We start from the raw sequence: 14266 nt of genomic DNA, 5'->3' as shown, positions 1-14266 counted from the left end.
TGTATTTCTGCATGTATTTATTTGACCGTAAACCAAAACAACATTCAAATTTACATGTTGTTGTGCTGCTAAAGTTGATCTGGGGAAGAAGGAATTCAGTTAATGAAACTTTCCTCACCGGGTGTTCCCTGTAGCAGGATTTTGAAAATTCTGCATGTTTTCTGCAGCATTTATTCAGTAGCGTAGACAGGCAGGGAGGGCAGGGGAGGGAAGCAGCGCCTGTCAGTGATCTTTGCAGTTTAAAGGAAAGTTTCCGCAGTGAAGGGAACATCCACGCTACCAGAAGCCACCATTCACAGAGTGCGATTCTGCTATATGTGGTATGTGTATCTATCTGTCCTTAAACGTATTCAGAGAGATCAAAATGTTCCGCATTGTAGTATCTGCATTCAACAGATGGAGCGTTTGTCTGTATCTGAGAAGAAGAAGAAGAAGAAAAAAAATCACAGCAAAAACCAGTAGAGCGATGGAGGCTGATGCGAGTCTTCAGCTTTACATTAATATACCTATACATTAAACATGACCTTGCCCTACCTTCACTTAGGGTATTTCCATGGGGTTTATGACTCAGCAGACCCTGTAACATGTACCAGGTCCCATCCATGCACGGAGGGCAAAGCGTGTGATAGAGAGACAAGGGACCCCACGAACCCGCTCCCCTTCATCTTCCCCTTCATCTTCCCCTTCATCTTCCCCTTCCCCTTTCCCCCTTCCCCCTCCCCCTTCCCCCTTCCCCCTTCCCCCTTCCCCCTTCCCTTCCCCCTTCCCTTCCCTTCCCTTCCCTTCCCTTCCCTTCCCTTCCCTTCCCTTCCCTTCCCTTCCCTTCCCTTCCCTTCCCTTCCCTTCCCTTCCCTTCCCTTCCCTTCCCTTCCCTTCCCTTCCCTTCCCTTCCCTTCCCTTCCCTTCCCTTCCCTCTTTCCTTCCCTTCCCTTCCCTCTTTCCTTCCCTTCCCACCGCAGCGCTGCCCGCTCCCACCGCGCCCCCTCCCGGGGCACTGCGCGCCCGCTCCGCACCTTCCCGCCGCCGCGCTGCCTCCTGCCTCGGGTCCCCTGCGTGTTTTAGTGGGTCTTGAGCTCCGGATGTTGTTCACGGAGCTTGCTCTTTCCTTTCTGGCCGTGGAGGAAAGATACCTATTGTTAAAATCAGCTGGGGAAAGTGCATCTTCGCGCAGGAGCGCGAACTCTTCTGAAACCATGGCCGCTGGTCTATGGCAAGCACCCTTCTGGAGTAATAGGGAGCCCCGCCGTGTCGGGCGGGTATCCTCATTTTTTGCACCTCTGTGAAAAATCTCCTATCAAGTTGACTTTACCGTTAACGTTCTCTGTATCTCTCTCACATGTAGTCTTCTTCCCCCGCCCCCTCCCCTTTTTCTTCCTTTATGCTACCCATGCCCAATGTAAAACCCCTGTCCGTGCCCAAGGATATACCCCTGCCCATGCCCGCTTTTAATACCCCTGTCCCGGGTCGCTGTCACACCCTTGCCCGTGACCGGTGTGCGGCTCTCTCCTCGGTTTCTTTTTTTCCCCTCGTTACAAGGGAAAGGTACAAGAGATGCAGACAAAGCGCATCACACGACGGCAGCCGGAGGACCGCGGCGCTGCGCGCGGTGCGTAAGCTTCAGCGCGGCTGTTTCACGCCCCCCCCCCCCCCCCCCCGCCCCGCGCCGCGCGCGCCAAGGGGTCCGAGCAACTGCTGCAACTAAAAAGGATAATTTGCAACTTTCCAAGATCAGAGGACAGTTCCCTTTCGGGAAAAGCCGGCTCCTGCCGTGCCCCGCGGCGCTGGGCTGCGGGGGTTCTCTGCGCACCCCGCGGGGCTCCGCGTGCGTCAGGCGGCGAGTGGCGTCAGCGCTGGCGGGCGCGGAGCGGCGGGGAGGGGGCAGCGGGGAGGGGGGGGGTGGGTGGGTGTAGGGGTGGGGGGGTGGAAGGGGGAGGAGGGAGGGAGCTTCATCAGGAGGCGATGGCGGCACCGCCGTGACATCACCCCGCGGCTTATATAGTTGGGGAAGGGTCCGGGTCCCCCGTCTAGTGCCTGCAGCCGCCCGCCAGCGTGCGTGCTGAGAGCGCGGAGCGGCGCGGAGCTGAGCGGCGGGGATCTCTGTCTCTCTCTGTCTCTCTCTCCGTCTCTCCCCAGGATTTATGGACTTTACTTTCTAGAGGGCGGCGCGGCAAGGATGAAAGCCCAGTTGGTGTGCGTGGTGCTGCTGGCCTTGGCCTCCTGCAGCCTCTGCTCAGGTAAGCCCTCGCCGCCCCCCGCGCCGCACACCCTCTCCCTCCCCGGACGGGCGCACCCCACAAAGCGGTCTCGGCGCTCCTCGCCGTCCCCCGAAGCGTCCGTAACGGGCGAGGCACCGAGCCGCTCCCGGAGCCTTCAGCGGGACCCAAAGAGAGGAGGTGAAGTCGCTTCGGGCTGCTGCGGCTTTGCCGAGGAGGCGCCAAGGAGCTGGCCCTGGTAACGGGCTCTGGCCAGCGGCTCCTTTCTTCTCTCCCCTTTTCCTCTCGCTCCCGAAACTTTCTCCCGTCGGACAAGCCATTCCTCCGCACCGCACCTGTACCGCGGCAGCTGGCTCAGGGTGCCCATTGGGAATACCCGTCTTTGTAAACCCTTTGCTTGACTGTGCTGCCTCGTTCGCGTTTTATTGAACACCGCCTGTTTCCAAACTATCGTAGAAATGGGCACTTCTGCAACTCCTACGGACAGCTGCCATAGTCAAAATCAACATATACATGTTATATGTGTGTATATGTACATAATATATGTGTGTGTATGTGTATATGTATGCACTTTAGTCACTTTTTAGTGACAGAAATGCAGTCTTAGTGTTCTGGGGGGGAGGGGGAAAGAAACAAAATAATTGCTAGCAACCGGCCTGAGACAATGACATGCTACAGATCACACAATGGGAAGGTTAATGTAAGGACATTTCTACTCCAAGAGAAACTGCTTTAGGAACCTAAAATAGAGGATTGTGTATTAAAATGCAGTGCCTTCTCCTTCGGAAAACCACACAGCTAAGTAAGTGTCATTTACGCCCGAAGCTTATGACCAGAAACAGGTACGTGATTTAACCGGGTGTACACACACAGACATGAAGCAGAACAGACTTCAGAAATCAAACTTAACTAACTTGTAAATTACTTTCATTTTTAACGCCATAAAATGGAAAGAGTAAATTTATGAGTAACTTCATTTTTTTCAGCATCAGTATTCACTCCAAATTTGTGATTCTCACTTTAAATGAAAGTTTGTATTCCCCTGCAGAAGAAAACTATAATGCACATAATACCTGCATTTTAAGACATTTTAAACATAATCATTCTGTATATTATAGAGAGCTGTTGATCTTAGTGACAGGCTTAATAATAATTATTTTCTTCTTATATATCTGAGCTTTTAAAGCAAATACTTGACTAGCAGTTTCAGTGAGGCAGTTTCACATTCAAGTGTTTGTAGAATCTGAATGAAAGAACATTAAATTAAAAAAGAAAAAAAATCAGTAGGAATTCAAATAGACTGGTTAGAAATCCCAGAAAGAAAACTGTTTGTGTAACTGACATGATGGTGTATTTGCTTGAAGGTGTGAAATTACATTTAAAGGAGAAATGCCATGGAGAATCTCGTGTGGAAGGACCAAATCAGTTCTGACTAATGGACAGTTATGCCGTAAAAAAAATGATCATTAATTATAATTTTCTCTTGAAAATGCTTGACCTCAGGAGAAAGAGCATACCTGTAGAATGCAACTATTCCCATAGAATGTGAATAGGTGAATAGAAGATATATTTCTTGTTAATAAGAAGTGAATCAAGAGGACATCAAATTGTGTGAATTTCCCTCTGATTGTAATAATAATGTGTAACTGGACTTTTTATCCATTGCTTTCTGAGACTCTGATCTTTTTATGCTTCTACTCCTCTTCTGTTTCTTTACCCCTGAATTGCTTGGACGTGCTCCCTTCTCCTCCTCCAAGCCTTGCTTTATTCATCACTCAAGGAATCTTGATCAGCCTCCTAAATAATGTCCTCCAGACTTTTCTCAATCAAAATGTTTCTTAATACCTACGTATCTTTCATGACTGCAGCTGTCTTCCAGCTTCGATGCTGTGGAAGCTATCTTCCATGATCTACAGAATATAAACCCCAGGTGCTAACCAGCCACAAGTCCTTTCATTGTCCTCAGCGGGTATGACCTAGGACACCACAAATCTCGATGCTGTCACACCTGTGCCGCTCACCCGTTCACAGGAGCTGCTGCAATCCTTAGCAGAAATTCATCTGAGGTGATGTTGTGCTGCCAGCAGAAGTTTGGCTCATGGTAAAGAGGTTAAGATACTAGGTGACACCGATAACCAGTAGTGGTGAAAGGGCTGAAAGTCATTAGGTAGGGCATTAGTTGCTGCAACAGTCATCTACAAGCAGCGTGTTTAATATTTGCAAGAAGTAAGAGCGAATGAATGCAGCGTGATGGTCATGCAAAGGTGAACAGGAGAGTCACAGGAGAATCACTACGTAGGAAGAAGACTGGCATAACACGCAGAAGTTTTTTGATGACCTGAATGATAGAAGTGAGATTCAGTGCAATTGTACAAAATGCAATAGCTTAGGAAATAGTACAAGTTCTTATAAAAAGCTCCTTTTAACAGAAGCACAGCTTCTTCTTAGTCATGCTACCTGACCTATATTTTATACTGAAGTTTTTCAGCCACAAAAGACAAACAAAAATTAAAAAAAAAAGAAAAGTCTAAGACAGTTAATTCATGTAGCTAAAGGCAAGCATTAAGGTAGTTAAGCACTGAGGCTTCTGATCCAAACTGTGTTGTGCTGTCTTGAGATCGTATCAGGCACAGAAGAGAGCGACTGATGTGTTGGGGAATACAAGGCTATTACAAGAGAGAAGAATAGTTAAGAGTCTAATAGCTCTGGGCATAATCTTCCAGTGAAGTATTTATGGGATTTTCAGGGGAATGGTTTATGTCCAAAAGGCACAGTGATCTTGCGTTTGCTAATCCTCATGTAAGCACACCCTAAATGTCTTAAACTGGGAAGAGTTTTCATTGCTCTCAAACAATACATTAATTGGGTAAATATTGCAAACAGAAGGTGCTGTTTATAGTAAAGTTATATACACACCATTAATATTTTTTTAATTAGAAATATACTATCCTTCGAATGAAAAGAAGGTGAATAGCCATTGATAGTTTGGAAGAATTCTCCAAAGAAGAAACACAGTGGTGGTGTTAAGATCTTGTTATTGTCTAATATGAACATGATTGATTTTTAAAAGGACTTTAATGGTCGTCTTCCTGTGCTAGCAGAAATCTATGACAGATTAGCATCTATTTGTATAAAAGGTCCCTTAGCATCTCATGTTCTGTGAAAGGTAGTGATGCAGTGTGATCGTGATCCCTGAAATGAACACATGGGCAGAATCCATCCTCACATTCTGTGGTAGGCTGTCATTTGCTGACAGCACCAGTCATATCAATGACAGTGAGACATGACTTGTGTGAATAAGATGTTGGGTGGGTTGGTTTGCTTTTAAGTGTAAGTAAGTTTATTGTTTGGCTTTGGACTGATGGTATTCCAGGAAAGCTAAAAGCCACGTGGAACTCTATTTCAACTTAACTGATTTCTGTATGTATCTCATCTTTGAATTGTGATTGCTGCTACATTTTCAATTCCATGTGATTCTGTAGAGCACAATGCAGGAAAGTTTGTGGCTGTTTTCTCTTTCTGCAGCGCTTTTTACCCTATTCAACAAATCACAGATCTTGCAAGTCTGCTGAGCTATGGAAAGGTCAATTAAATTATTAAAGAAAATCCCAAGGCTTCCAGTCAGAATACGTTCTTTTGGTATATGCATTGTCAAGAAATTGTGTCACAAACCAGTTAAACTCAATTCCTTCGTCTCAGTAAAATTACTCTTAATTTAACCAAGAATAATCAAGACTAAAGCTTGTCAAATAATCATAGCTAACATTCACCTAAACACTTACTAGCTGCTACTTAAATAAATATTCTTTGAAAATAAATACCCAGCACCTTGTTCCAGAGTAAGCAGAGGTGAAGAGTAGCAATTATGAAAATCTTATTGATTTTGAATGGAGAATGCAGCAGTTTTGTTGACTGAAAGGGCTGCAGATTAGTGTGGCTGTCCACCAGTGAGCAGAGATTAATGAATCATTTCATTCACTTCAGTAAGCTTTTTAACATCAAGTTGTTGTTACTTGAAGACTCCTCACAGTCTCTCTAGATGACTTTGCTGTGTTTTTATCTCAGTTGTTTGTTTGCTTGTTTGGATCTCTTTTTTTGTTTTGTTTTGTTTTCAAAATTCATTGATGTATCTAAATTCTGTATGCTGAATTGAAACATCCGTGATTTATGATTAAATTGTAAACATATGTTTCTGGTTATTCCCAGATTCAGAAGAGGAAATGAAAGCCTTAGAAGCAGATTTATTGACCAATATGTACACATCAAAGGTAATTATTTTTACTCTTTTAGCTGACCGGTAGGGAGCAAATGAATTCTCATTACAAACCCAGAAGTTATTACAAAGTTATAACCTGTGGTCTAGACCAGAAAGTTCAGTGCTAGACATTACTTTGGTGCAAGATTTTCTCCAGTTCAAAGGAAATTTGAAGGTGTTGATGTGACACACTAAAAGTGCTCCTCACTTGTAACTCTGGTACTTCCATTAAACTGTCAGAACTGTGTTATGTGTGGAGATGTAAATTTATATGAGGAAATGTGTTTCCAATAGGATTGTGCCTGATGAAAGCTAAATTAACCTTGAGTCAAATCCATAAGTGCTCTTTTTTTTTTTTTTTTCTGCAGAACTTTTCCTATATTCATAGTCATAAAGCAAAAGCTGTGAATACATGTGCTGATTTTGGTCTAGGAATTTAATCATAGTGTTAGTACAGGAACATGGGGACATGCCTGTGAAAATATTAATCTCATAATTGACATTTCCTTGTCAAGTTGCCAGACTGTGAGTGATGCACATGCTATTTAATACAAAGAGACAAAAGTTTGGTTTCCAATCTCGTATTGACAAGGTGAAGCAGCGAGTGTTGCACATATGTATTGAACAGGGTGAGAAACAAACACTCTCTCAACCCTGCTATTTCCCATGAATGAGCTTAGAAATACGTACGTATAATATATCTTCAGCAACATATTAAAGAAAGAACCATCAAACAAATGCCACGGCGTTAAGGTTGAATGTTTTTATTCTTTGGTCGAATGAAGTTCCAGTGGTGCTTAAATTAAATAAAATGAGAAGAGAAAAATTTCCTCCCAAAAAGAATTTCATAAGCCAATGACTAGTTGAAGGTTAAAGACAAAACCTGCCTGGAAGACTTCTGTATTTACTGTATTTGCTTATATGTGAGCTTTTCACAGGATCCTTTCAGTAGCTTAGAATGAGAAACGAAGCCAGAAAATGTATTATTTTGATCTGGTGTGGAAGATTTTAGTTTCTTTACTGTCCTGGTAATTAAATTTAGATGCCAGATAAATGTGTTTGCCACTCGCTTCCCTAAGGTATAGAAAATTTTCATAGAAATTATTTTTCTGAGACAAATTTAAATATTCGGAGGCTCACACAAAAATATCCCTGCAGCTGCTGGTATTTCTGCTACTGACTGTAGTGGAACAGTGAACATAACTTCTACTTCCATCTTTTCCTCCCTCTCAGCACAAAATCTAATCTCAGGTAATTTTTAAATGCACAAATATAATGCACCAGTTGATAATGTAATGATGTTTGCCATAATACTCTTATATGTTGTTTTACATCATGTGGCTTCCTATTCAGTTTCCTTATGGTATATACCATAAGTTTAGTGGCACCTGAAGTTGACAGAAGTAGATGCATGGTGGAGACTTTGCTTTAATTCTTTAATTCTACATTATACTGCCTTAAATTCCCATTTAAAATTAATTAGCTTAATATATATTGTTTCTTGACATCAAAATAAGACATGGTGGTGACACTAAAAGGTGGGCATAAATGTTTCTACAGGATTTCTACCTTTATTCCATTCATTACTTAAATGTCTTTTTTTTTTCTATTATCCTATGCTAGCTTTTAACCCTGATAAGAAAAAAAAAATGGTTCTGTTGTGAGAGAAAAAAATGAGGATGGTATGTGTAATAAATGCCTTGTATTGTGCCTGAGATCTGGTTTCAGTTGAGGGCAATTACTGTTCAATTGCATTAACTGTCTTTGACACTGAATTGGTAATAAGCAGCAAGGGAAATCCAGACAATTTTAATAGCATTATGATGGGGAAAAGAAAGAAAAAAGAAGAAAAGCAAGAAAGAAAAAACGTCTATGAAAGCTCAGATCTGAAAGTGCAGCAAAGTGGATTATCATTTGTGGTTCTAGTATTTGACAGAAAAATCTTTCCTAAATTGGCACATGTGAAGTCAGGTATCAAGACTATAAACAGGGTTTAAGTATGTAGCTTTTGCAACATTCAGTAGTCTATCCAATATTACAGAAAGAGTAACCATGTGCTTTTGACTTCATAGGCTGCTGTCCAGTGTCTGCTGGACCTTTTCAGGCTGCTCTGTAAAGTCGTGAATGTGCTGGATGACTCTCTACCTTTAAGGAGCTATGTCCATGCTTATCACAACCCATCTTCCACATTTAATTGCACAAGACGGCATAGAAGATTTCATTATCCTTTCCTCTTCTGTTCCTGCCCACTGGAATTTTTATTTATTTTTAGCTCAGTCTCACTTGCTCACATAGCACCGCCGTTAGATTTTATTCTTCATTGAAATTTAGATACTGTATTGCTAATTCATATTTCTTTTGCATGCCCAGGAAAGAGAAGTGCATTGGAAAAGCCTCATCATTTGTGACAAAAAGCTCCATATTTTTGCATTTCACAAATATTTTAAAATAGACCAAAGAAAATTTTGATCTTGCAGTGGACACTTACTCTTTTTTTGCTAGCTTAAATTCTGTTAATTAAATCAGACATTCTGCAAAGAGGTTAATTTTTGTTTGGAACCTGTCACATCTTTTGAGGTAATTCGACAGGCTAATTAGGGCACCTAATGAGACAACAGATGAGCTCAAAGTAAGCAATGCAGAACCTATTCTTCTGAAAAAAACTCGAGATTTGATTTCTTCTTAGCCACAAAACAACAGACTACTTTTTTTTTTTTTTTTTTTCTTTTCCTGAGCCCTGTCAGGCCTCTGAGAACACGTAGTAGTGTTATTAAATGGTGAAATCATTCTTATTTTGAAAAGCATGCATATATCAGGTATATATTGGAGTAATAATAATGGTTGAAGATTTTTTTTAAATAATGCTAATATTGATGTGAGATTTTGTTTCTTCGTTGCGTCTCCATTTTCTTCCTTTTTTTCTCAAAAATTAACCAAGTGTGGTGAAGATGCAGAAATCTTGCATAGAGTGCCCCTTTACTAGGAAGGTCCTTTAAAGACACAGCAGTGTATGTTATTATCTAATGTTCAGCTAAGTAAGCACTGCATCCACACTCTTATTTCATGCTGTCAATATATAAAAGGAATGTGTGTGCTAATGTAATAACTATATTTAACTTTGTAGATACAGGAAAAGAAGCAACAACATTCCAGTTCATAGTACAAGTATAATCCTAATGTGCACAGCAAGGAAGCTCTTGCCAGTAATAAGTAAGACTTTGCTATTTGCCTTTTGGCTGGAGATTCCTATGTCACCATTTCCAGTTTAAGGAAAATGAAATTCTATACTCACCACTAAAAGGGATATAATTTGAAAGAAATAATTAATAGTGGGAGAACCAAGAAAGTGAGAAAGACATGAAAAGCAGTGAATGAGGTAGGAATTAGGTTTTTCTCTTTTTTTTTTCTGTTGAAAATCAAAACTAAAGAAGTCTACTGCCACAGCTGCACGGAAGGGGCAAAGTAAAAAATATTCTCGGCGGTTTTAAAAGGTTTTAAAAGTGATATAGCTCCTAAACAATACAAGATACTGGAGCAAGCACAATTTGAGACAAACCATGATGAAATTTCTCTATTTCTGTCTTTCTGTAACATCTCAGAATGGGTCCATTATGGATCACCTGAATAGAGTTGGTCTGAGTTTTCAGTCTAGCTACCAAATCAGGAATACATAATTTGCACACCTGTGTTTCATCTTTACTCTGTCTTCAATCTAAGCCTGTAGACCTTTGATTCACATCTCCCAGGTTCATCACTCTCAAAAACTCCCAGGGCTCACAGATTTCATAGCTTCAGACCCAGCTTCATCAGTCAGATTGCCTTAAAGCAGGGACTCCGTTCCTTTTCTCAGGGAACTTTGAAATGACTGGCATTTGTTCTGACCTGGGGAGGAGCATCTAGTTAACCACAGGCATCCACCTTGGATTCTAGTACTGGGAATTTATCCAGTGGGTTTGACTCATTGTCCTGATTTACACTGGTGAATTTATATTATATTAATTTCCATCTGTGTTTTTGTTTGCACCTCTGCAGAATCACTATGAAATGCTACCATTCTGGTTTGGTAGCAGTCTAGTTTTTCATCATGTATATCTACCTGGGAGGTAAAGCTGTGGGGAAGCAGACTTAGTGTGTTTAATAAATGAGTTGTCCTAATTTCAATATGGTCCTAAGAACAGTCTAAAAGTTGAGCAGACTAAAAGTACTTTAAACACACAAACTTGTTCCTAACAAAATGTATGAATGTCACACATTATTACTTAAAACCAAAACAAAAATTGCAACATGTTAAATAGAGGGTACTTGTGTTTTCAGATTAACAGAGCAAAACTTCCTTACTGGAAAATGACCCTGCTAAATGTCTGCAATCTTGTAAACAACATAAACAACCAAGTTGGGGAAACAATAGAGGTAGACGAAGAGGATCTCGTTTCAGGAAGACAGTTTCCTGCTGCTCTGGATGGTTTCAACTTGGAAGCAATGCTGACAGTGTATCAACTCCAAAAAGTTTGCCACAGCAGAGCCTTTCAGCATTGGGAGGTAAAACAAACTGCCACAAATGCTTGTTGGAATTGCTATTAAACTCTCAGGCTGTGTGTGGTGGTGGTTAAAACCCTATATCCATGGGACCATGTCACTGTCTCTGAGATTTCCTTTCCTTTTTTATATTTTCTAATACCTCAAATAAGCCCTTATTGAAAGAGTTGTGAGTTAATATAGTCTCTGATAACCCAAGTGTCTGTTTTTTATAACGACCCATGGATAAATGAGAACTATTGTTAAGTACATATTGTCTCTACTCTTTGTAGCATTCCAAGGAACTAAACAAACCCATGAAAGTGAGGTCTATGCCAGAAAACAAAATTAATGTCTGCTTAACAGACGTGAAGTTACTAAAGATTTATTGAGGCATAAATAAATGTAGGCAGAGTTTCTAAAAACCCTTTTAATGCCCTAAGGCAAACTGGATGCAGAATGCATGGACAGATGCCCATATATATGTGTAGTTTTGCCAGGTGCTCTGGGTTTCTTATCATTACTAGGAAACTGGTAGCAAGGGGACTCATGCTTTTCACTTCCCCACACCTAAAGAGGGCCCTGGAAGTTGACATTGTGATTAAAGGAGGATTGCTGCTCTTAAATAGTGATTGTTTATAGTCCATTTGTGAGATTTATGTTAGTGCAGTGAGCACACTGGGCACAATCCACTGATGTTGTTACATATTACATAAAAGCTGCTTTGTGTAGCGAAAAAGAAACCCTGATATCTCAGTGTCACTGCCCAAATAAGCTTAATTTGTTCAGCTATCACAGGTTCACAAGCAGGCTGTCTGAACCTTGATCTTCTTTTATTTGCTGAATCACAGCTCTGTATTTGCAGGCTAGTTCTCAGTCCTTCATATTAAATGGGATGGTCCATACAAAAGACTTCAATGTCTTTGAGAACCAGACTTTGCTGAGGAGTGTCCTCATCAGTACATTTCCTGCTGAAAAGAAGCAACCGTAGAATTGACTATATACAATAGCCCATATGATTTAATCACAATTCCTTATTTTGAAGTTGTATTACCTTTTGTGGTGGTTGGGAATTGTCGTGCTTAACAGGACTTCATGTGAAATTAAAAAAAAAATAATTAAAAATTCCTGCCTCAGCATAGGAACACACTTAATGCAGTGCAGAGGCATACAAGACACAATAAAAGAAGAAAGGATATAGCCAGAGGGAGAAGGTTTGAAGGTGGTTTGAAATAAACAATGTATATAATGAAAGAAGCTCTTGTGATCTTATTCATCCAGGATAGACTCCAAAGTCTGTTGAAACCCTGAGAGTCTATCCATTCATTTCAATAGAATTTAGATGAGCACTCGTTTATTAAGTAATTGAGTAACAGTTTGATTGCTTAGGGAAATACTGAGGTGAGTAGTTTTCAGTTTGATGTCTTTTCAGTCAGACAGTAGGGCTATACTTGACCATGGAAGAACATGGTGAGAGAATGGATGAAAATTTAACAGATAAAACATGAAAGAATCTGAACAAAGCACTGTAAAAGTTCAGAGTAAAACTCAAAACATAAGAAATTTTGATAAAAAAAAAGCCTTTCTTGTACTTTATTTGAATTTGGATTTGTTTTCTCACATTTTGACATTTTAGATGTGGGAAGCTGCAGATACAAATATAGCTCAAAAGTTGAAACAAGCAAGGAGTGTGTGTTTCATAGGTGTTTAGCCCAAGTGAGTTATTGTAGAGTGAAAATCATTAGGAAATTTTCAGTCAGTTTGAGTTTCAGTCTAAGGAGGACATACCAGCTTTTCTCTCTAGCCAAAATTAATGCTCTCATTTATTTTAGTGGAATTTAACTATTACTTCTATAGCAGTCAGGTCATCTTTAGCCTTATCTTATTTTTCTGTAGTTTTGGGCTTCCCCACCTCCCCCCCCCCCCCTTTTTTTTTTAAACCTGCAACTCCTATGGTGTCAGATGTTCAAATAAAGTTTTATAAAACCTTCTAGGAATGTATAATCTCACAAAAAAAAGCTGATCACATTTTGTTTCTTCTTGCATCCTACAGTTACTTCAGCAAGATGCTTTTGATTTAGAGAACTCAAGCCAAGACAAGGAAATAATGAAAAGAAAAAATCCCTATATTCTGAAACGGCAGCTGCATGTGAACAAAGCTAGAAGACCATACATACTCAAGAGAAGTTCATATTACTGATGCAGCAGAAGAAAACAATGTATATTTAGTTTATAGGTAACTGTGCATTATGGTTATCTTATTTAAATCTAAAAATCATACTTGTGTGAAAATATGCTATGGAAAATCATTGAGATGATAACATAACTGTGTCTTTTTTGCAATTGCTGTTACTTGATTGTGAATTTTTCCTACTTGAGATTAATTGGACCAATACATTTGCAAATAAATCTAGTTTCTAAGCATGATGTATTGTACAAAACTGAGATTTCAACATATTCCCAACATTATTGAAATCCTTTCCTATTTTATAAAGCACACCAACACGCACAAAGTAAATTGATGCTGTCCATACACCCTACTGAGAATCTTACAATTTCTTAATGCAAAGTCACAAACATACATATGCTTGCAAATTCTGGTATAATACACTAGTATTGTATAGTTTGATTTATTTGGATTAGTCCTAAGGAAGAAAAGAAATGCTATCAGCTAACTATTAAATGGCATTTTCAAAATTCGTACTTTAAATAGTCTGCTTGTAAATTAATTTTAAGTTTTCAACTCCTAACTTGCCAGTAAAGAGTCATAATTTATGAGAACAATACATAAATTAGACTTAAAAAAAATATGCTAGTGAGAACAAACCCAGGCGTGTTTCAGAGTCTTGTGCATTGCCAACTAAATAAGGAAAACAGATTATTAAATCAGTAAAAGAATTTGCAGTGTTCACCTAAGTTATGAATGCTCAGGAAAAAAAAAAAAAAACAAAAAATAAAAGCTTTCACCCTCCTGTGCTGTCACTGTTGCAGTCAGAACACTAATCTGTTGATATGAGAAACTTAGGGGTATTTGAAAGAGCAATTAAAAGTAGATAATCTTCGACTTGCAATTAAAAAGCAGTTCCTTCTTCTACCTCTACAAATTTGTAAAACCAACAGTTAGTTTCAGGGGTTATTGACAGCCTTGGAAGGTGGTGGAGAGGGAAGCTCCCAGCATGGAAAAACTACCACCTGAAGAGTGCACATTTTCCAGCTCTGTGTCTGACATATGTACCTGAGATAGGTTATCAATGACCCTGGATTCCAATCTGGAGTAAAACAG

General features: G+C 40.1%; 1 protein-coding gene across 1 annotated transcript; it reads left to right on the top strand.

Annotated features, from left to right (window-relative positions):
- Positions 1-2173: 2173 nt before the first annotated feature.
- On the top strand, positions 2174-13183 carry NTS (neurotensin; the record flags this gene model as incomplete). Its single annotated transcript, XM_084274226.1, has 4 exons — positions 2174-2234; positions 6420-6481; positions 10783-11007; positions 13037-13183. 4 exons carry the CDS (start codon positions 2174-2176, stop codon positions 13181-13183), a joined length of 495 nt encoding a protein of 164 aa, XP_084130352.1.
- Positions 13184-14266: the final 1083 nt, after the last annotated feature.

The sequence above is a fragment of the Gallinula chloropus genome (assembly GCF_964237585.1).
Source record: "Gallinula chloropus genome assembly, chromosome: 1".
Taxonomy (NCBI): Eukaryota; Metazoa; Chordata; class Aves; order Gruiformes; family Rallidae; genus Gallinula; species Gallinula chloropus.
The sequence above is the reverse complement of the archived record's forward strand: the minus strand, read 5'-3'. Positions and strand labels throughout refer to the sequence as shown.